The following is a 21,922-nucleotide window of genomic DNA, read 5'->3' on the forward strand; positions in this document are numbered from 1 at the left end:
TGCCAAACCTTTATAGGGAGCTATCCATCTATTAATGTGGAGATTAATAATTATGTGCCTTATCAATTCCTTTATTTCAGTTTTAGAAGTGAAGACAATTTGCAGTTCATTATGTTGCTTGAATGTGTAAAGGCGGATGAAAAAAAATTCCTTGATTATTTTGGAGGGGATAAGGATAATTTGTTTAAGTCAGGAGACCGCCAAGTTTAATTTCCTGAAAGAGGATGCCGGTAGTTGAATATATAATAATATTCATTTCAAAAAAATTATCCCGAGCTCGGTATGTCTGGTTTGATTTCCAAAAAAAAATAAGTTGCTTAATATTATAGAAGTTTTTTTAAAAAAATTATAATAAAAATTATTTGCATATTCTCTGGGTTCCATCAACAATTTATTATTATCATAATTTTTTTCCGTAAATGAAATATCATTTTTTCAGATCGTATGAGTTTTTTTTTAGGTTTTTCATAAAAAATTGGCATTTGGCAGGGCGGATTGGTTGTGGACACGTATACTTTTAATAGAATTGTAAAGATTTATTGCTCAAGGTGTAATTTAATTTCTTATTTTATCCTGAAATTAAAAAAATACAGGTTTAAATAATAACTCAAGATAGAGGCAGAATTTGAAAACCAGATATATTAAGTTTTTTTCTGAAATGGCAAAGGCTTAATATGTAAAAAATCACATAAGTTGATTCCAAAAAATTTAGGTGAGTAAAGCCTAGTATTTTGTTTGTCCCGTAGAAAGAAGTCACAACTAAGCTCACATTATATATTGCCAGTAATGTACCTGTTTTACTGAAATCTGTTAAAAAATTATTGACCTGATAATATATGTTACCAAAAAGCTACGATATGATGGCCTGAAAATTTACAGTGCCGCACATTTTGCATCTGTGTGCCTAGGGAAAAGTGTTCCTAATATATCATTTCTCATCAAAATTTTACATGTATCATTTCTCATCAAAATTTTACATGTAATGAAAATCTCCCAAAGAACCGGAAACCGCTTTTTGAAGGGTGTTACGACGGTTGTTATGGTGTGTGCTGCCAAATTTATTGTGTGGCCATGATGTCGTTGAAGATTTCATGGTATACAATATTCTTTGTATAACCGTCATACATGTCTTCTTCATTAACACAGACAATTTTCAATCCAGTTGGTGAGGTCACCCGTGATACGGTAACGTAGAGCTGTCCATGGCTGAACACGGGCTTAGGTAAATATAGGCCCACATTTTTCACCGTCTGCCCTTGACTCTTATTTATTGTCATTGCGTAACAAACTACAACGGGAAATTGTTTTCTTTTCAGAACAAAGGGCATTGTTTTGTCAGCTGGGGACATACATATCCTTGGTATATATGTTTTTTCACAAATTTTATTCCCAGTTATAATCAAAACCTCTATAACAAATCGATAGCATTGGGTAACGATCAATCGGGTCCCATTACATAACCTTTTTTTTGGGTTCAGGTTGCGAAGTAGCATTATAGGGACACCAACGTTAAGTTCAAGTTCATGATTGGGCACTCCCCCGAACCGCAGAGAATTCAGGTATTCTGGTGGATACAGGACCTCGTCAACTATATTTGTGGAGAAACCCTTACAGATAGTGTCATAACTTTTATAGACCGTAGAGGTGCCTGGAAGCGCATCCAATACGTAGCCATTAATCTTGTCTACATATTCATTAAGGGGTGTTAATATGGCTCGGTCACGCAGGTATTCAAGGCAACCATGGCTCTGCTGCAGGTCTGAATTGATTTCATTGACTATTGCTTTCACTGGATCCCCAGAATAGGTGACAAGCAGCTGCAAAGAGGACATGCTATTAACATTAGTTGTAACAATGTGCTCATATTAATAAGTTATACCACAAAAGTTAATATGTAGGTTTCAATGCTTTAATTAAGTTTCTCATACAATATTCATCCCATTTCAAACAAGCTTAAAAATTGGTTGGAAATCTGATATGTCTGGGCAACTTTTCTAAGATGGCGATCTATAATAGAAATGGAACCATCTTTGTGCGTACTCAACTCTAATTATGATCTCTAAGTAAGCTTTTACAAAAAGAAACCAAAAGCGTGAAATAATTGACCTGTTATAGCTATCTCTTAAACTTGTAACCTCAGGATTAACATAGGCCCGTGTTTTTTAAAATTATTCTCCCATATAACTGAAGCTTGTTGTCAACATATGAAGTATTCATATTTAATCTCCTTGTAAGACGCTTAAACTAAATTTATGAAGTTCTCTAGAATGGGAAAGTGAAGATATTGGCTAAATGGTAAATCATCACAATAAAATGCTTCCTTGAATCATTTATCACTTTTAATTGAAAAAGGTAAAAAAACACTCAAAAATCTCACCTACCAAACCGGTCAATGAAAGATATTTAGCACGAGATAATATTCCAAATTGGCTTTTAATTTTTTGCACAGTTTCATCACAATACTATTTTAATCATCAAAGATAACTGGCTTGTAGACACATAAATGCACACGTAATACATCCCAATGTTATGAAATGAGGGTGCTACACCACCTGTAGATTTCCCCAGTGGTGCAGGACAGCTGATACCTCTGAGCTTGTAGTAAAAATATATATCAATTAAAACTATTTCCAAAAGACAATTCTGCTGTAATTAATGATAACCGCCTCAAATAAAAGCTCCGCATCCTAATGTTACATGGAACCTTAGCAGAGACTATTCATCGACACAAATATAATTACCATACAAAATGCTAGCCTGAGCTAATACCTTGTAAAACCGCAATTTTAGATCCTAAACCAATTGAAGGAAAAAAATATTATTTTAATTCCAGAATTCATTTTTAATTCCAAAAATAAATATGAATTAATTAATTAATTAATTTCAGTGATTAATTAATTATTTAATTGGTCAATTAATTTAAATATTAATTCATTAATTAATTTAATTTGTTATTAATTAGTTCTAATTGATTTTTTTGATTGGATGTTACTATTTCTTTTGATTTAAAAATTACGCATTATTTTTGAATTTTTCTAAGGAATAGAATTGAATTCAAGGTGGTCGAGCTGGGAAAAACTTGTAATCACCCTAGTTTTTACTTGAGCTCGAAAATGGGTTCAGTCTCTGAGTTTGAGTGAAGTTCGAGTTGCTATTTAACTTTTAACCCTCCCTAGGCACCAAATAATGTGGCATTGCCAGGTAAATGTATATATATTGAAGGACAACCACATTGTTTTTATTTTTTTTTGAAGGAAGGTCCATACCTCTTTGGGGATTTTGATCCACGAGGAGTCACTGGCGTCACCGAATTCATATGTTTGTTGAACTCTATTACCCAGGTTCAGAATCCATTCTTTGAAACTCAGAACCTCTCCATCCAGTGTCACAGGTGGCACATCCCTTTCAACTCGCATGTTTTCAAGGAGGGTGAAAATTTTGCTCTCGCCACAAATAAGACTTACTTATACTTGCAGCCACAATTCCTTCACGACCTTCCTTCGGTACGACTGGAAGGACTTGCCTGAAGTCCCCACTAAGGAGTACGGTCATATCGCCAAAGGGCAAAGAGCCGGCCGCCAGATTTATGGTTTGCCGAATATCCCGAAAACTTCGGTCAACGGCCTCAAAGACAAATCGATGAGTCATTGGGGCCTCATCCCAAATAACAAGGGTAACTTTGCATATTAATTCTGCTAGATGTGTGTTTTTTTTAATCTCACAAGTGCTAACCTCACTTATGTCTATAGGTATCCTGAACCGAGAATGGGCTATCCTACCACCCTATACAAGTAATGAGGCTATGCCAGAGGAAGTCACGGCCAAGACTATACGACCTTCACTTCTAAGCTTGTATAAGATGGTGGACCAAAGGAAAGTTTTTCCCGTTCCACCATGCCCATAAAGAAAATAAAATCCACCTAAATCCAAAGTAGCACAATGGACTACTTCATCAAATATAGCACGTTGTTTGTGGTTAAGACATTTGATGTGTCGGTTTGCCTCTGTTCCCAATGCCTGACAGTCATACATCATTTCCTCTAGAAGAAGTTGATTCCTGAACTTGCATGTCACTACTGTGTTAATTTATGGAAGGCTAGAAAGTCTGCAATTGATTTCCCATGTTGATTGAGTAAACTATTGATCGCCTGTAATGCAAGTGACTGTTTATCAGAATCAGCAACAACCGGTGTGGGAAAATGTAATAATCTCCTCTGGGTGTACTCAATGTCATCAGCGAGAGTGGTCCAATGTTTTTCCCATAAGTCAGAGGGGTTGCTAACCTCACAGTACAACAATAAGGTTACAAAGAACTCCCGTAGTTGAGGTGCTGTTGCATAATTTGAGGCATCATCTAAAGCAACATGCCACTCATTGTCCGATTCCAATAGGCCTCTATGGAAGCAAGCTTCCTTGTATGTTGGGTAAATTATGCCGTCAACAGTCCGAATTTCCTCAAATGTTTGTGCCCCAGGTATGATGTTTAATAAAATGCGCATAAAAAATCTTTCGCCACTTGCAGGATGGGCGTAGACCATTCGGCCAACCACATCAATGTTTTGTTTGTGCCGAGCCCAAAACTTACCAGCATTGTCCCAACGTTACCTTGTGGGATAGTTAACAAATGTTAAGTCGCGACCAGACTCATCTCGGCAGTTATATAACAGCCATTGAACAAACTGTTAGAAAATAGAAAGTTTGAGGCATATTTTATATATGTTCTTGATATGATTTCCCGAAGCTAACACTTGGAGGTTGTTCCTTGATATGAGGACTTAAACTTTCATATTTGGATCTAAGACATTTTCTTAGTGGAATCCATGAATATATTGCGACAAAGTTGCTTGTTTGAAATGGGTTATGGGGATTTTGTCCCACATTGATATTGTAAAAGAAAGATATTGAGTTTATATAGCATCTTGTGTTAGTTTTGTTTACAACTACTAGCATAAGTGTAGTGCTAGTGGGAACTCTTATATTTTTCTTTTCTATTACAAGTTTAATTATTTATATTGATTATTTAATTATTAATATAAAACATATTGAGTAAGGATTATTTTTAATCATACTCTGAATACATTTTGTAATATTAATATTAATTAATCGGTATATAATATAAATAATAAGGAAAACCCATTTTGTTTACTTTTTTTGTTTTATCACTTGGTGTACCACATCGAGTAAAATAGAAGAAAAGTAACTTGAGATGTCTATATATTGAGAGTTACACTTGAGATAAATATGACACAAGTCTCGGTGCCTACCTCGCAAACATATATGAGTTGCATAGGTTTTTGGGCAAACTGAGGTGCGAGTCGCCGTTGATCATTGCTGGTTCTGTGGCTAGATTGATATGTTGTTGTTTTATCCTGGAAGCGATATTGTTGCATTCCATCACAACTTAAGTGGGGGGCAATAATCTCTTCAAGAATAGTCAAGTCCTCTTGAAGGGTTTGACGACTCAGCTGTTGTGTTCTTCTTCTTATCAGAATTTGGAAAGCGATAAGAGATAAGTTTTCTTTACTTTCTTTGTCAATTACAGTCTTTATAGTTTGTTATTGTCTTCGTATTTTGTTTCGTTAGTTGGTTATTTGGTTATTTGCCTTGTTCTTGTTATTATATATATAACTGCCCATTGTTGTTGTGTAGTTAGAATTATACACACCAATCTTGAAGAGATTATAGTTATATATAGTTAATTAGCAAGATGGTTAACGAAACTAGTGATGTTCCTAAAACTGTTGAAACTGATTCTGGTTCTGGTGGTACTACTACCATTGACCGGACCACGTATCGTTTCCTCAGCCAATTGATTTATCGGGTATGCCTAATAAATTCAGTGGTGGAGCTTCTTTTTCTTGTTGGCAGAAAAAAAAATGAAGCTCTGGTTAACAGTTAAGGGTCTATGGTTAGTGGTACAGTATGATCCTCCTGGGTTGGATCAAGAGAAAGCTAAATCTATTAAGATTTATGCTTTAGGCTGAGAAGGATGGGGTGGCCAGGGCAGCCATTTTGGCAGCCTTGGAGAACACCTTGTTCGATGTTTATTCATCAGATGCCTATACTGCCAAAATCTTATGGGATAAGCTGGACCAAACCCATAATACTGATTCTTAGGGTCTTGAGAAGTATTATGTGACTAGGTTTCTTGATTTCAAGTTGGCGGATGGGAAATCCATGACTGAACAGGTTCATGAGTTTGAGATTTTGGTTCATGCTTTGGGTGAGTCCGATATGGTCTTGCCTGAGAAGTTTCGAGTAATGTCTGTGATTGAAAAGCTCCCTAAATTTTGGGAAGAGTTTGCTCTCTCCCTGAAAAGACAGAAAGGAGAGATCACATGGACTAACTTTATGTTGGACATCTCTGTGCAGGAGCAACGCAAATCCAAACAGGGATATATGATGCATGTGGAACATGGGAGCTCGAAGGCAAATGTAGTGATTGTAGGACAAAAAAGTAAGGACTGTCCAAGTAAGAAAGCTAAGAAAGTTGTTGTGGTAGCTCAAGCAAATACTGTGCTTGGACTTGGAACAACAAGTGGGCCTGTAGCTAACATGGTCGTTGGTGAGGTTGTTGCCTCTAGAACCGATGACGGGTATGTTACTTACAACCCTGTATTACTTTCCACTTATCTGTCACATGAATGGTCGATTGATACTAGAGCTAATGTACATATTTATGTTGATATTAACTTGTTTGTATCGTATCAACAGAGTAATGGAGTGACAGTGACGATGGGGAATGCGTGTGTTGCACAAGTGCTTGGAATAGGAAACGTGGACCTGAAGTTTGCTTCTGGGCGGATTCTATCTCTGACTAGAGTGCATCATGTTCCCTCTATTCGTAGAAATATTATAAGTGGAATTTATTTGGTTAAGAACGAATTTAAACTTTCTTTAAAATGTAATAAAGTAGTTATTACTCATACTGGTACATTCTTTGGCAAGAGTTACTTGTCTAATTGTTTGTTTTTAATAAATGTTGAACCCGTTTTGGGTGGTTTTATTAATGATAGTGTTGCACGCCATTGATAAGAAATCTAAGTGTCAAGTGTATGTAACTGCTAAACAAACAAGGAAACCTTTTTATAATTTTGTTAGGGATTCAGACTTGTTAGATTTAGTGCACTCAGATATATGTGAATTTGGTGGTGTGTTGACTAAGGATCACTGTAGATATTTCATTAACTTTATAGATGATTGTAGTAGATATTGTTATGTTTATTTGCTTAAACATAAGGATGAAGCACTAGATAAATTCATTATATATAAAAATGAAGTTGAAACACAAACTGGCAAAGTACTTAAATGTTTGAGGTCTGATAGAGGTGGTGAGTATACGAGTACCTTGTTTAATGAATTTTGCGCAAACAATGGTATAGTTCATGAGGTTACTCCACCATACACACCTGAGTCTAATGGGTGGCAGAACGAAAGAATAGAACTTTTAAAGACATGATTAACAGTATGCTAATTAATTCTGGGTTGCCTGAGTACATGTGGGGAGAGGCTCTGAATATGGCTTGTCATATTCTGAATTGAGTCCCTCTGAAACATATGGACAAGATACCATATGAATTATGGAGAAAGCGTAGAACAAGTTTGAGTTATCTTCGTGTGTGGGGGTGCCTTGCTAAGGTGCTTGTCCCTGAACACAAGAGAAAGAAACTGGGTCCGAAAACTGTTGATTGTATCTTTCTGGGCTATCTTGAAATCACAACTGCTATGAGATTTTTAGTATTAAAATCTGACATAGATGGTATTATGGCGAATACGATAGTTGAGTTTCGTGATACAACTTTCTTGGAGGAAGTATTCCCTATGAAGACTGGTATACCTTTAGTTAGTTTCGAGGATGATCCCACTCACACATCGAGTTCTATTCCTGATCATGTGGAAAAGATGACAAATGTGGGGGTGGATCCTGGTAGTAGCTCTACTCCTAACGAAGTAGAGGAACCTAGAAGGAGTAAGTGTACAAAGGTAGTCAAGGACTTTGGAAGTGACTTTATCACTTACAATGTCGAGGATGAGCCTTTAACTTTCCGTCAAGCCATGGATTCTTCGGAGTCAAGGCATTGGAAAGGCGTTGTAAAGAGTGAAATTGACTCAATTGTTTTAAATGGAACATGAGAGTTAGCTGATCTCCCTCCTGGGTGTTTTACTATTGGATGTAAATGGATCTTCAAGAGGAAGCTAAACCCTGATGGCTCAATAGATAAGTACAAGACTAGGCTAGTTGCTAAGGACTTTAGGCAAAGGGAAGGCATCGATTATTTTGATACATATTCTCTAGTTGCCCGAAGGACAAAAATCAGAATGCTTATTACATTGGCTTCTGTACATGGTCTTATCATCCATCAAATGGATGTAAAGATAGCTTTTCTTCATGGTGACCTTGAAGAAGAGATTTATATAGATCAGCCTGAGGGATTTGTTGCATCTGGTAATGAGAGGAAAGTATGTAGACTAGTCAAGTCCATCTATGGCCTTAAACATGCACCTATAGACTGGCATAAAAATTTTGATGAAACTATTTTAGACTTCGAGTTTTTAGTTAATGAAAGTGACAAGTGTGTCTACTATAAGGTTAGAGGTAATGATTGTGTGATCGTGTGCTTGTATGTAGATGATATCTTATTGTTTGGAACCAATATTGAGATTATTAATGAGACAAAGAGTTTCTTGAAAAGGCACTTTGAGATGAAGGATATGGGTGAGGCTAGTGTGATTCTTGGGATCAAGTTGACTCAGTCAATTGATGGAATAACTTTGTCACAGTCTCATTATATAGAGAAATCTATACTTGAGAAGTACGGTTATTCAAATTGTAGAATCGCTAGTATACCATATGATTCAAAAGTTGCCTTAGTCAAGAATAGTTCAGGAGTTCCTGTGTCTTAGTTAAGGTATTCTCGGATTATTGGGAGTTTGCAATATCTTGTTAATGTGACTAGGCCAGATATTTCTTATTCTGTGTCTAAGTTGGCTAGATATACAAGCTGTCCAAACAAGACTCATTGAGAGGCACTGGATAGAGTTCTTAGATATCTGAAGGGAACTATTTCCCTTGGCTTACATTACCGGAGATTTCCGGGGGTACTCGAGGGGTACAGTGATGTAAGTTGGATAGCTAAGAAATCTGGTTCCGATGGAGTGAATGGATATGTATTTACCCTTGCGGGTAGAGCAGTGTCCTGGAAGTCTTCTAGACAGACTTTGAATACTCGGTCTACTTTTGAGGCTGGGTTGTGTGCACTTGATGCCACGGGGACGAAGGCTGAATGGTTACATGGATTCATGAGTATGTTACCTGTAGTAAGCAAGCCACTTCCTGCCATTTATGTTCATTGTGATAGTCGTACAACTATCGACAAAGTCAGAAGTGTAAAGTATAATTCTAAAATAAAGAGACACATCCAAGTTAGACTAAAGTCTATAAGGGGTCTTGTTTCTGATAGGATTATTGCTATAGAGTTCATAGGAACTCAGGATAATATAGCTGATCCGTTGACTAAAGGGCTTGAGCATGCTATAGTCCTTAAGTCGAGGTTGGGGATGGGACTGATAACCCATCATAATTCATCAACAGCGGGAACCCAATACACCTGAGAGGAGATCCCTCGAAGTGTATTCAATGCGGTAATAACAAGTTGTAAGGATGAATTGGTAGTACCTCTACCATATACATTTAGATACTTATATATCTGAGTCTATCCCCTATAAACCTTAAGAGGTACTTGAACTGCTAGTTAGCAAGAGTTATTTGAACTCTGAATGGGGTCAAGTCGTTTGACAAGATGATAGCAGTACATCTCTGGAGATGCCCAGCTAAGCGAATGTAATTGTGTGGTCAAAATTAGAGGAAAGGGTTATTCCTTAAAACATTCGACGAATAGGATCGAGACATGACCATTAACGTCTCAAAGCCGTAGATTGGCACCATAGCCTTTGACTTGTCATCGTCTATGGAGTGTGGTTACACCCAACGAATAAAGATTCAAGGTGAAACATTCTATCTGTATCCGGTAGCCATCGAAGTAGAGGACTTAGGAGGGTTCAAACTCGGAAGGGTACCGACTCTGAAAAACATGTCATGTATAAAATCTGGTATGCAATTTGATTATGGATTTGTGGGGGATTGTTAGAAAATGGAAAGTTTGAGGCATAGTTTATATATGTTCTTGATATGATTTCCGGAAGCTAATACTTGGAGGTTGTTCTTTGATATGAGGACTTAAACTTTCATATTTGGATCTAAGACATTTTCTTAGTGGAATCCATGAATATATTGCGACAAAGTTGCTTGTTTGAAATGGGTTATGGGGATTTTGTCCCACATTGATATTGTAAAAGAAAGATATTGAATTTATATAGCATCTTGTATTAGTGTTGTTTACAACTACTAGCATAAGTGTAGTGCTAGTGGGAACTCTTATATTTTTCTTTTCTATTACAAGTTTAATTATTTATATTGATTATTTAATTATTAATATAAAATATATTGAGTAAGGATTATTTTTAATCATACTATGAATATATTTTGTAATATTAATATTAATTAATTGGGATATAATATAAATAATAAGGAAAACCCATTTTGTTTACTTTTTTCTGTTTTGTTACTTGGTGTACCACATCGAGTAAAATAGAAGAAGAGTAACTTGAGATGCCTATATATTGAGAGGTACACTTGAGATAAATATGATACAAGTCTCGGTGCCAACCTCGCAAACATATATGAGTTGTATAGGTTTTTGGGCAAACTGAGGTGCAAGTCGCCGTTGATCATTGCTGATTCTGTGGCTAGATTGATCTGTTGTTGTTTTATCCTGGAAGCGATATTGCTGCATTCCATCACAGCTTAAGTGGGGGGCAATAATCTCTTCAAGAACAGTCAAGTCCTCTTGAAGGGTTTGGCGACTCAATTGTTGTGTTCTTCTTCTTATCAGAATTTGGAAAGCGATAAGAGATAAGTTTTCTTTACTTTCTTTATCAATTACAGTCTTTATAGTTTGTTATTACCTTCGTGTTTTGTTTCGTTAGTTGGTTATTTGGTTATTTTCCTTGTTCTTGTTATTATATATATACCTTCCAATCGTTGCTGTGTAGTTAGAATTATACCCAACACAAATATGGTCCCATCTGGTTTGACCCTGCCGAGTATCTCAGGTAGAGAGTCATCATCGCGGAACCTTACTTCCTGTTTATCCTCCAGATGGAAGAATAAGCGTTGCACATACGGCTCTCTATGGTGTATGGGGAACTCAAATATCCTCCAACAAGCTTCAACAGAAGACACATACCTACATGAGAGGTAATTTTTGACCTCATTTAACTGTTTTTCCCGCAATGTTGAGGTTGAAATACCTGTGACACTTGAATCCCCATATGCACGCTCCATCACTGCAGTAACTTTGTCAGGACCTTTACCTATATATTTGAATAGGTACTTAATTGACTGTGAGCGGTTGCAGCGCTCCACATTAATGTGGGCCTGATACTTCACAAGTAAACTACGATTGTAAGGCACCACATGCCTACACAACACATGAACTATATAATTAAAGGTTGTTTGCAATTATAAAGTCAAAACCTATTAGAGAGGAATGTGGAGCCCAGAGTTTAAAAAACATTAGCATGTCTAACCCCGAGAATTTACTATTTTATACTTTTTTTACCATTCAAAAAGCTACTTGCTTTTTTCGTGGTCCTAAATTAAATTTTTCGTTTGTTTTTTAGTTTGATAATGTAAAAATTATTTATAATATGTTAATGATTTGTTAATATATAAAAACAATTTGGTTCAGTTTTGATAAATTATTGAATATTTTGATGTACGGCTATTTTCAATGTGAAAGGGAACCTGGTGGTCCAAATATTTTATTCAGTGAAAGCATTGCGTGGTATTTATACAATCAATTGCAAGAAATTTCTTGTGTCCCCGAATTTGTAAAAATTAAATCATTAAATCCAGCTCTCTGGATGGTTAAAATGAGCCCAGTTGTGTTTTCAACTTAGTTAAATCATATTTCATACGAGAAGAACTTATTAGTTTGCACTGACATAGGTAATAAGAACACCCCCTCTGATGGTGAAGGCCCTTTATTTTGTTACAGATTATTCTCAGCAAATATTTATTCAAGTCTTACAACTGGAAATGATGGCATAGTTGTTCAAGAAGTCCATATTATAAACTTGTAAAATAGGTTACGCAATGACTGACGCAGTTATTATAGGGAATTTTAAAGAAAGTTGGCACCTAAAAGTGTAGCTCTCATCTACGAACACAAAATGGATTGCCTATTATGACATGCTTTGCATAAAAATAGTAACTCTTCATTTTTATTTATGTAAATTTATGGTTCAGTGACAATAGAATAAAAATTAGTGATATCGGAGCCATGTATACATCTCTAAAGATGTATACATAACAACACATATTCGAGTGTTTGTAATTGGATACTTTAAAGGATACTTGAAGTAAATACATCGATCACAATAAATTTGTGACTTAAATGACAACAATGTGCACGTTTTAGAAATATGAGAGAATTTGGCAGAAAAATCAATATTTTCTGATCTAGAAACCTATTTTAGCTTGAGTCATAGCACTGTATGATATCTCTAACAATTTTAAACATAAAAGTATTTGCAGCTCACCTGAATTGGGCATGTGTATTCCTAACTGATGTTCCAAACAGTACAGATGGATTTTACATTTGCATTACAGTTCTAAGCACAAGTTTGGACAATACCTACTGTAAAAAAGGAGAAAGGTTCTTTTTAGCCCCATAGGTAATTTAATAGCGCTCTCATGTCAAAAGAATTTGAGTGGCCTTGGGGCTAATATTTGTATCAACTACGGTGGTGGTTTTTTCATGACCGATTTTAGTTGATTAATAAACAATTAATCTTCCCCTCAACACTATTAAAATTAGAATTAATAATCCCCCTTTAACTTGAATATGGGCAACCTGATTTTAAAATATTTAACTTTGTTGTTTTTTATATTGGACTCAGTTTTACCAGACAAAGGTTAATTCAACCATGATAGATAGACATGGCTCACAAGATGGTTGCAACGTAAAATTAATCACACCAAGGAAGCATAAAAGTGGAGATTAGGAAAAGACCTGTTGTTGTCGAGGAAGATCTTGTTGCATTCTACTGTCCTTCCTGCATCTCTTCTTCGATATGAAGCATAGCCGTCCGAATCCATTGTAGTGCTATTGGTTTAAGGTTTGGGATAGTACTTTATGCATTTCCCATTAAACATACAGGGGCACCGAGGATTAGCCTCCCCGCATGGACCGTGCATCATGAACTGACCCACGGCTTCATAGCCAATTGGGTCACTATCTTTATCATGTATTTCTGCACTAATAATGCTGTCAATTTCTTCTGAGGACATTAGTTTATCACCATGACACAGCCAAAGGACAATATGAGCATGCGGTAGGCCCCACTTTTGAAATTCAATTGTGTACACACCTGCCACCATAGTTTATAAACTGAGATTGTATGTAAAATGAATTTGGGCATAAAAGGTACTATGTGAAAAACTCATATAGCAACAGAATAATGTTTTTTTGTGCAAAAGAATAATTACACTAATCACATGTAGGAAGCACATAAAAATTAGATTATGTCAGGTCATTATCCAGAACAGAACAACCTAAAATTTCCATCAAGCGACAAATATATCAAAAATACGAGGAATAATACTTCAGCTATATAACTGTCATGTGCATATGATATGATGTGTCTGGGCATATAGATACCTTTTTGTAAATGTTAGAACAAATTGTTGCAATTGCCATATCCCTAAACTTTTAATACACAAACAATAATGAAGTGTGAGTGTGTGTAATTGCACAATCATAAAGAGGTAACCTAATCTACATGAGACATTTTTCTAAAAAAGGTTGACAGTTTACTATTTGTTACGCATCTGTTATGTTTAATTGTACAAGTCAGGTTTGTTCCAACCTATTACTTTATATTTTGAAATACCACCGAACTTTAAAAGGGTCCTATATACGAGTTCTGTTTGATAAATAATTTGTTTGACAAAAATCTGGATATGCATTAACATATAATTCAATTGATATTAAAATATATATCATTCAGAATTTGTGAAATTATCATATTTCTAAGCTCGTGAAATTCTTGAACTGTGGGGAGAGGAGTAAATAATGTCGATTATTGGCTGCTTTATTTTCTATTTATAACAATAAAACATATCTGATCTAATTGGGATTTTCTGCATGATATTTTTTTAAGGTACATTCTTTTGTTTTTTACTGAGAGTCTTGTGTTAGTGATATGGGATGACTACAATAATTTTGGTATAGAGGGGTAGTTAATTATATACCCGTTCCACCCACTTACATACTTCTTAATTTCTGCAGAAATTAAGCAAACGGTGACTACTTGAAACCAACCACATCCCCTTGCCAAATGGCCTTAAAACCCATGCCTTCCCATATCCACGTCAACACCATATATTAATATAAGTAGATAGGTATATAATAAAACCCAGTGAGCACGTACTATCTTGGCAAACAAATGCATTTTTGGTTTCAGATCATTACCTGCGACTACACGGCCCATAACATTTTTCTTCATAAAATCAGACATCATGGCATTTAGTTTTATCTTGAAGACACGCGCTACAAGGTCGGGACGCACGGAAGCATCTCCACAGCCTGCAGCTGCAACCGAGCGTTGTATTTCTACCCATTTTGGATTTCAAGTAAATGTAACAAACAAATCTGGGTGCCCGTATTCCTTGCACAAATCCAGCGAGTCCTGGAAGTTTTGCTGCATGTATCTGAATTCGCCTGTGAAGCTTGAAGGCAGCACTACACGCTTCCCCACCTCAGTTGCTAATACATCTCCATGACTGACACTATCTACAATAATTTTATATAGGTCAGAGCGAATTATTGATTGATGTCTTTCCACCCATTTAAGCCTACTACGCTCAATGCAGCACCAGGCGTCCACAGTATACTGAAGAAAAGTCTCCCACCCAGCAACAAATTATGCCCCTCTCCAACACGAAACTGTAATCTGAATGCCTGGAACTCTCTCATGCTAACTATTTTTTGATTATCCTGGTTTGAGCTAGGCACCTGACGGTGTTTAATGCCTAACCTATAACCATCTTCTCCATGGGGGAATAAAAGAGGTATTGCAGCGACATAAAGCATGAGTGAATTTCAGTAATCCTCTCCAAGCCTGTTGTCTTGTACTCAACAAGGATATCCCTAGGGTTGGTTAAATTCTGATCCACTGCGAGGCCTACAAACTCGTAATCATTCCCACCAGGAAGGTTTACAAAATGACCATCACTTGTCCTCCTTTCTAGTAGCCTCAACCTTACGGGTATTTGTTCGGATATATGATAACGCTCCCGCACCTATTTGAAGATCCCTATAAGGACATTATCCCGGTTCAACATTTGCAAAAGCAAAGCAACAATATCGGGATCTAATGTGCTTCTGGTACGAGGGAACTGCAAATGATGGTCAACTGCCTCATGCCCATCATACATGTAAAACTGAGCATATTTAGGAGTCCGGCCATCCGGTGGGAGCAAAGAGCCTATGCTATGATATACATGGTTGTTAAGACGGAACACATATGGGCCAGAACCATTGTTTATACACTCATCAACATTGCCACCAAAAGAGCATAGGGCAAATATGTTATTGTACATCCGAGAATTACCACAAAATTTTACCTCCCTCCTTGTAGTGCCAGTGAGTAGTTGGGCCAACTCTAGAGGGGTTGGCCGAAGCAGAGGTAGCAGAACCTTTCCCTTGGAACAATAGATGGAGTAGGCCCTCGGCCCTGGATTTACATGCCTTCCTGTAAATTCCACCTCCCACACAAGTGCCCCGCAGAATCCACATACGTGATCCTCGGCGCCAATATCCAACTTTGTGTTTGCAGCAGCTGTTTTACAAAGACATCTTATCATCACAGATAAACTAATTAGAATTTGAAAAGTTCAGTCTGGATACTTGCCAAATTCTCTTTTCTTCTTGTCAATATGATTACGTTGTCGCGGGGTTTCAACTGCCGAGCCTACAACCAAGTGGACAATTTGGACTGATGAATAAATGAACAATGGGGCATGAAGGCGCAATAACAATGCATTGGCTTCACAATTATGGTAAGGAAAGTGACAACAAATGACAAGCTTGAAGAGCCTACCCTTACCTGGCCTATTCATAGGTATTGTGTGTGAGACTGCCGCATGTGGAGTAGGAGGCCCTGCCACAGTATTTCTAGCAAATACATTGAGCAACGTGGTCAATTAATAATTAAATTAAAGCGACTATAAATGGTAGGCAGGCAAATATGCATTAAAATTTCAATCTTCCGTACAGGGAAAAAAAGAACCATACATTATTCCCATTCGAATATCAACTCAAAAATCGAAACTTAATGTATAATTACATAAACCAAATATTTTATAGGATAGGCACCTCTATTTTTATATATGATCACAGGTATCGACTGAATTACAGATGCTTCGCCACCTCACAATACGTTGGACGTACATCACGGAAATTCTTCTAAATCAAAACACAAGTCAACGGGCATTTAAATAATTCAGCATACCAGAATAATATAGTCTTCGAATTGTATTGTGGCACTGTAGTTGGGGACAACGATTTACACATAATATATAAATTTATATACACACCAGGCTGTGTAAAGTTTAAACTTTACAACAACCTATTCACTACTACTTCCGTACTAAAAAACAATCAAAACACCTTGACCGAGTACAGTCGCGAGAGAATGCCATTGGAGCTAAGCATAATATATCGGTGTAGGCGAAGAACCGACAAATGTATCAACAACATCTATTTCTTTTTATTTTGTAGATGAACAAATTCACAATTTACAATTAATGCTCTATGCAAACCTATTTGCTAGTATTCATCCAGATTTAATCCTCACTTGACTATCCAGTTCTAAATGTACAGACCCAAAAACATAATACAACACTAATAGGACACATAAAGGGTTGAAGAAAACGACCTCTGCTAAGAAATTGGCCCATTTGTGTGGTTTACCAGTGCGGGCCCCTATATTGGTAAATAAATAGATAAGCAAATAATTATATACACAAGATTAAAAAAGCTGGGAACTTATTTTCGCAATTTTTTGCAGCATATATTTCAACCATATAAAGGCCTAATGAACTCAAATATATGGTCTTGCAGGGGCTTGCTGGTAAAATCTTGTTAATATGATACTTTCCGGGTGTCTAGAATGCAAAGTAAATTGAAAAGATTAACTGTTCAGAATGTGTATACATGTTAAACTATTCAAAAATTTCACCATACCAATCTTCTTGAAGAAATGTCCAAATGGCTGGTTGTAAATTAGAATTTATATGAGAAATAGATACTCCTTGAACATCTATTTCAAAATTGTGCAAGAGTCTTTAATTATTATATATATATATATATATATCAAAATACTGATCATATATTCTTTGAATCCAATTGGTTTCTTCCCGCTTTGGAGAGTAAAGAACGGGAAAATGCTGCATAATTAAGCTACCTCAAAAATTTAATAATTAGTAAGTTATGTTCTTTCTCTTGCTCAAGTTCTAGCGCCTCCTCTGCTAAATGCAACATCGGAATGTCAACTCCTTTTTCTGCATTTAGAATTTCAAGGCCTTGAATATATTTTGTGCATATATTCGCACAAGTTTGACACCAATAAGGTAAAATCATGCTGCCATGTAGTAAGCAGTGCGACAAGACTTGCTATACTCGACTCACTCAGCATACACTTTAAGATCAAGCCCCCGAGTTTATCGAGTATGTAAACGAGATTTATAGTTTATCGAGCTTTGTAACAATTTTTTATCGAGTTCCCGAGCATGGGGCCCTAATTGAGTTCTCGATCTTATTAGTTGCATATAGAGTTCTGCAATTTTAAATTGGACAATTTCATTAAAAATATGTAATTATATTAACAGTTATAATTTATATTTTTAATCTAACATCAACTGAACACCACACTATCACCTTCTTATTATTATGCCTCACTTTTGTACAAAGTATTTGGATGCGAAATTCAACAAACAGCTGGATGTGAATGTTTAAACATTTACATCCAAAATACAAGCTTCCTGAGTAGAACTGCTCCTATGTTAACAATTGACTCCCTGGCCCCTTCCAAGTTGAGGCTTGATTGTAAAAGCTATAGCAGCAATGCAAGTCTATATATAAGTGGTTATGCTATCAAAGCTGGACTTACTATAAATATAACTTTTTCTTATAATATTTCTGAGACAAGCTAATCAGCTCTTGCAAAGACTGCGAATTACAATCGACAAGTCACTATTTACCCGAGTGAAGAAAGAAAAACAATACGACAAAATTAAAACCTACTACCTTGCTGTGAAGTCCAGTTTCTTACGATCAAGAATTGGGGTCTTACTGTTGCTTTGCTCATTCTTATAGTAGTGTTTATTTTGTCATGTCTTACACTACATCTGGACCCAGAATGTAGTTAAATATGTTGATCTTCTATTGTTTTCCAAGAAAAGAGATCCCCAGAGGAAAATATATTTTCAACTACGGGCATCAGTATTTGGTAACTCCCTGAAACTCCAAGATTACCCCGTTACATTTCTCTTTGTGGTTAACTAAGTTTGGAGTCTGGTTCTGCTCATCAATTGAGGAGGCAGCCACCTCAAATTTTGTACGACATAGGAAAGCTTGCACCATTTACAATGCTCACATTGGCCACACTACCCCCTTGCCCAGAATAAAAACAAAATTAGCTATTATTAAACAGCATTGTTAAATTCGGTCATCTCCACAAGCCATCAAGCTAGCAGCACTGTCCCAAGACTTTGGTATCACAAAGTGGCAAGAGTTCCCACCGACTAACGCATCAACAATTTCTATCCATTTTTTTTCTCGCAGTTAAATAAATTCACATCCTAAACCCAACTATTTGTTAGTATTCAGCTAGATTTAATTTTAGGTTGAAGGCAGATATCTAACAACAACAGTAGAATACAGCAGTAATAGGACACATAATACAACAGTAACAGGACACATAAAGGGTTAAAGAAAATGACCTCTGCCCCGCTGGAGGCGGTTGCGTCGTTGCTTAGATAATCATTGAGCCTCAATCAATTCATCAGTCAGAGGAAGTCTCGGCCTGCCTCTTTTCCGCGAGGGGCCTTCCATGGAGGACGGCTAACCTGGGTAGGAAAAATACTTTTCGCAACAGCAGATGGAGATAGCCGATGAGGGGGATCGGAGACGGAGAGAAATGAGCCTCCTGCCTGTGGCATTTACTTGATCAGGATCTTTGCCGGAAATGAAAGGTCACAGCGGCCAGAAGGCGGTATGTTACTGTCTGAGCAATGGGGCCTAAAATCATAATTGGACAAGGGGGCAAAAATATAATTACACACGGATTAAAGTGTATCAAGTAATTGGACAAGGGGGCAAAATTGTAATTACATACGGATTAAATTGTCTCAGGAGACCCGCTGTTCTGCTATTAGATATATAATAGATAATAGATATGAAGATACCGAGAAGGATTCTGCAGAATTATATATGTTTTAATATATACATATAGTATCTTTCGTCGCATATATTATTTTTTATTTAATTATTATTATTATTATTATTATTATTACAAAGTAAAGTACTAGATCAAAATTTAATTTTGTATAAACTAAAATTACCGAATAAAATAGTTTTATATAGAATAATAAAAGAATAATTGAGAGACCTTCAAAATTTTAAATTATTTTATTAAATTTTTATTCTTTCAATCCTTTAAAGATATTTTGTTTTTTATTAAAATATCATTTGATTCTTGAAATATGGCATCATCATTACAATAGACAAATCTGATCATATTTTAAAATTTAAAAGTAAGACAAAGGGAAAAAAGGGTGAAACAAATTCAAGCTGAAAAACATAAATTTAGAATATGAATATCAATTTTGTAAGTTGGGTGGGGGGCGACTTTATAAAACGTAATTAAAATATATTTGATATTTGTCATTATCTATTCCTAAATATTACACCTATAATATAATTACTAATGTCATATATAATATAATCTTGAAATAAAATTAACTAATAGTGAAATTAATTTGAAATTAGATGTTGTGTGTGTATCATAAAAAAATGTAATTTTTATCTTAAAATAAATAGATATTATATAAGTGAGAAATAAATAATTTTTTTGTCATAACAAATAAATGATTATTTAAATTATACGGATGATTTGATGAATTTTACTAATAAATTAATAAAATATTTTTTAAATTTAATTAAAAATAAATTATTTAGTACAATTATATCAATGCATGTATATTAAATTAAAAACATTAAACCACAAATATGAAAATAAAAATTGACAAAACAAAAAAATAAAGGATTAAAAAATAAGTGAGGAAAAAATGTACTTTATTACTAATTTCAACTTAATACCATTTAAGTTATAAGGTAGATTATACGTTCAGTTAATAAATACTCTCAATAATTTTTTTAAATTAATATTACATTAGTTAGGTTATACCCCTTATTTTTATTAATAATTTAAAATATTTCAAATGACAAAATATTTTTCAGATTACAAAAATCATATCACATAAATTAAATTATCTAATTAAAATTTTAAAAGGCCTCACGTAGCGCGACTTAATATTCTAGTTGTTAACTATGTAGTATATGTTGGTTTAAATATTTCAAATTTAAGTTATACTAATTTCATTTTAGAAATGGGTAAATCACTTGATTAAAATCAATTTTAGATTTTCTGATTTTAGTCCGGATTAAAAAATATTAAAATTTCATACAATAAGATATATAAATATTGTTGAAAGTTTTATCTTCTGACATGGTAGAGTAGTTTGTTCTCAAATTCGATATTACTTTTAATTGTTTTCTTTTCTGTCATAGTGTTGAGCAGCACAATCATTCAATCATTCAATCGATATAATCTAAGTAATCAACGATATCAAATTATGGTGTCGAGCAGTACTATAATTTAAGCAATCAACGATATCATTCTACGAAGGATGAGAAAGAATAAGGTCTAGCAAAAGAGGAGATTGAAGGAGTCCAAAACATAATTTTTTTTAAATATTTCGATGCAAAACTATCTCTAGTTGAAAGGTTTATATCTGAGTGGAAATGGGTTTCCCGGTTGGGCTGTCAAAAAAATTCCAAAAATCTGATATTTATCCGAAAAAATCGTATCTGTATCCGAAATAAATCGGATATTATCCGTATCCGAAACAAAACGGATATTATCCGTATTCGAATCCGACGATTGCGGATACCGATATGGATATAGGCATATTCGTATCCGATAATATCCGAATTCGAATAAATATATTATATTTAAATATTTATATATAATTTAAAATTTATTATATTAAATTTATAGCTGGTATATATGTGTATATCTATAGATATATTCAAATATTATGTTTATAAAAAAATTATATAATTGTAAAAACAGTGTTGACTGTTATTTGAGTTCAACGTATTAAAAAGATAAATAAAAATTATTTTTTGAATAAATTGAAATAGGATTAATCGCTTTAAATCTTATTTTAAATTTTAAAATGAAATTTTAATTGTATTTTTTTGATTTTTTTTTTGAATTTTTAATATAAAAATAAAAAATCTGATTGAAAATCGGATTCAGATCCGGATATTATCTGTATCCGTATGGTATACGTGGAATCCGGATTCGGATATTATTCATTAAATATTTCCGAATTCAGATACGGATACGAACTTTCAGATTCGGATATGGATACGGATATAGGCAGATCCGTATCTGAATTATCCGTTTGACAGCCCTATTTCCCCGCAATGTATCAAACTTTAGCGGC

General features: G+C 35.0%; 2 protein-coding genes across 9 annotated transcripts; one reads left to right on the forward strand and one right to left on the reverse strand.

Annotated features, from left to right (window-relative positions):
- Positions 1-772: 772 nt before the first annotated feature.
- LOC141689336 (uncharacterized) lies at positions 773-19,525 on the reverse strand. Of its 8 annotated transcripts, XM_074493604.1 has the most exons (6): positions 19,130-19,514; positions 16,503-16,592; positions 16,234-16,301; positions 16,039-16,098; positions 15,752-15,966; positions 773-1,817 (listed from the first exon to the last, which is right to left on the reverse strand). In XM_074493604.1, the coding sequence occupies exons 3-6, from the start codon at positions 16,244-16,246 to the stop codon at positions 1,059-1,061; spliced, it is 1,047 nt and encodes a 348-aa protein (XP_074349705.1). In that variant the 5' UTR covers positions 16,247-16,301; positions 16,503-16,592; positions 19,130-19,514; the 3' UTR covers positions 773-1,058. The 8 variants fall into 8 exon arrangements, 5 of the variants coding, with proteins under 5 accessions (XP_074349705.1, XP_074349706.1, XP_074349704.1 ...); XM_074493605.1 differs by lacking the exon at positions 16,503-16,592 and having other exon boundaries at positions 16,234-16,287; positions 19,130-19,515; XM_074493603.1 differs by lacking the exon at positions 16,503-16,592.
- LOC141689337 (uncharacterized) lies at positions 5,299-6,941 on the forward strand. Its single transcript, XM_074493607.1, has 2 exons — positions 5,299-6,596; positions 6,715-6,941. Exons 1-2 carry the CDS (start codon positions 6,178-6,180, stop codon positions 6,725-6,727), a joined length of 432 nt encoding a protein of 143 aa, XP_074349708.1. The 5' UTR covers positions 5,299-6,177; the 3' UTR covers positions 6,728-6,941.
- Positions 19,526-21,922: the final 2,397 nt, after the last annotated feature.

Source organism: Apium graveolens, chromosome 10, assembly GCF_009905375.1.
Source record: "Apium graveolens cultivar Ventura chromosome 10, ASM990537v1, whole genome shotgun sequence".
NCBI lineage: Eukaryota > Viridiplantae > Streptophyta > Magnoliopsida > Apiales > Apiaceae > Apium > Apium graveolens.

What these genes read in the sequence shown, in the direction of transcription:
- LOC141689337 (XM_074493607.1), top strand. Translation starts at nt 6,178, where the DNA reads ATGACTGAACAGGTTCATGAGTTTGAGATTTTGGTTCATGCTTTGGGT.
- LOC141689336 (XM_074493605.1), bottom strand. An exon ending in CAAGAAGAAAAGAGAATTTG is followed by an intron (nt 15,967 to 16,038) that starts GCAAGTATCCAG and finishes TTTGTAAAACAG; the next exon opens with CTGCTGCAAACACAAAGTTG. An exon ending in CTGGCACTACAAGGAGGGAG is followed by an intron (nt 1,818 to 15,751) that starts GTAAAATTTTGT and finishes TCCTCTTTGCAG; the next exon opens with CTGCTTGTCACCTATTCTGG.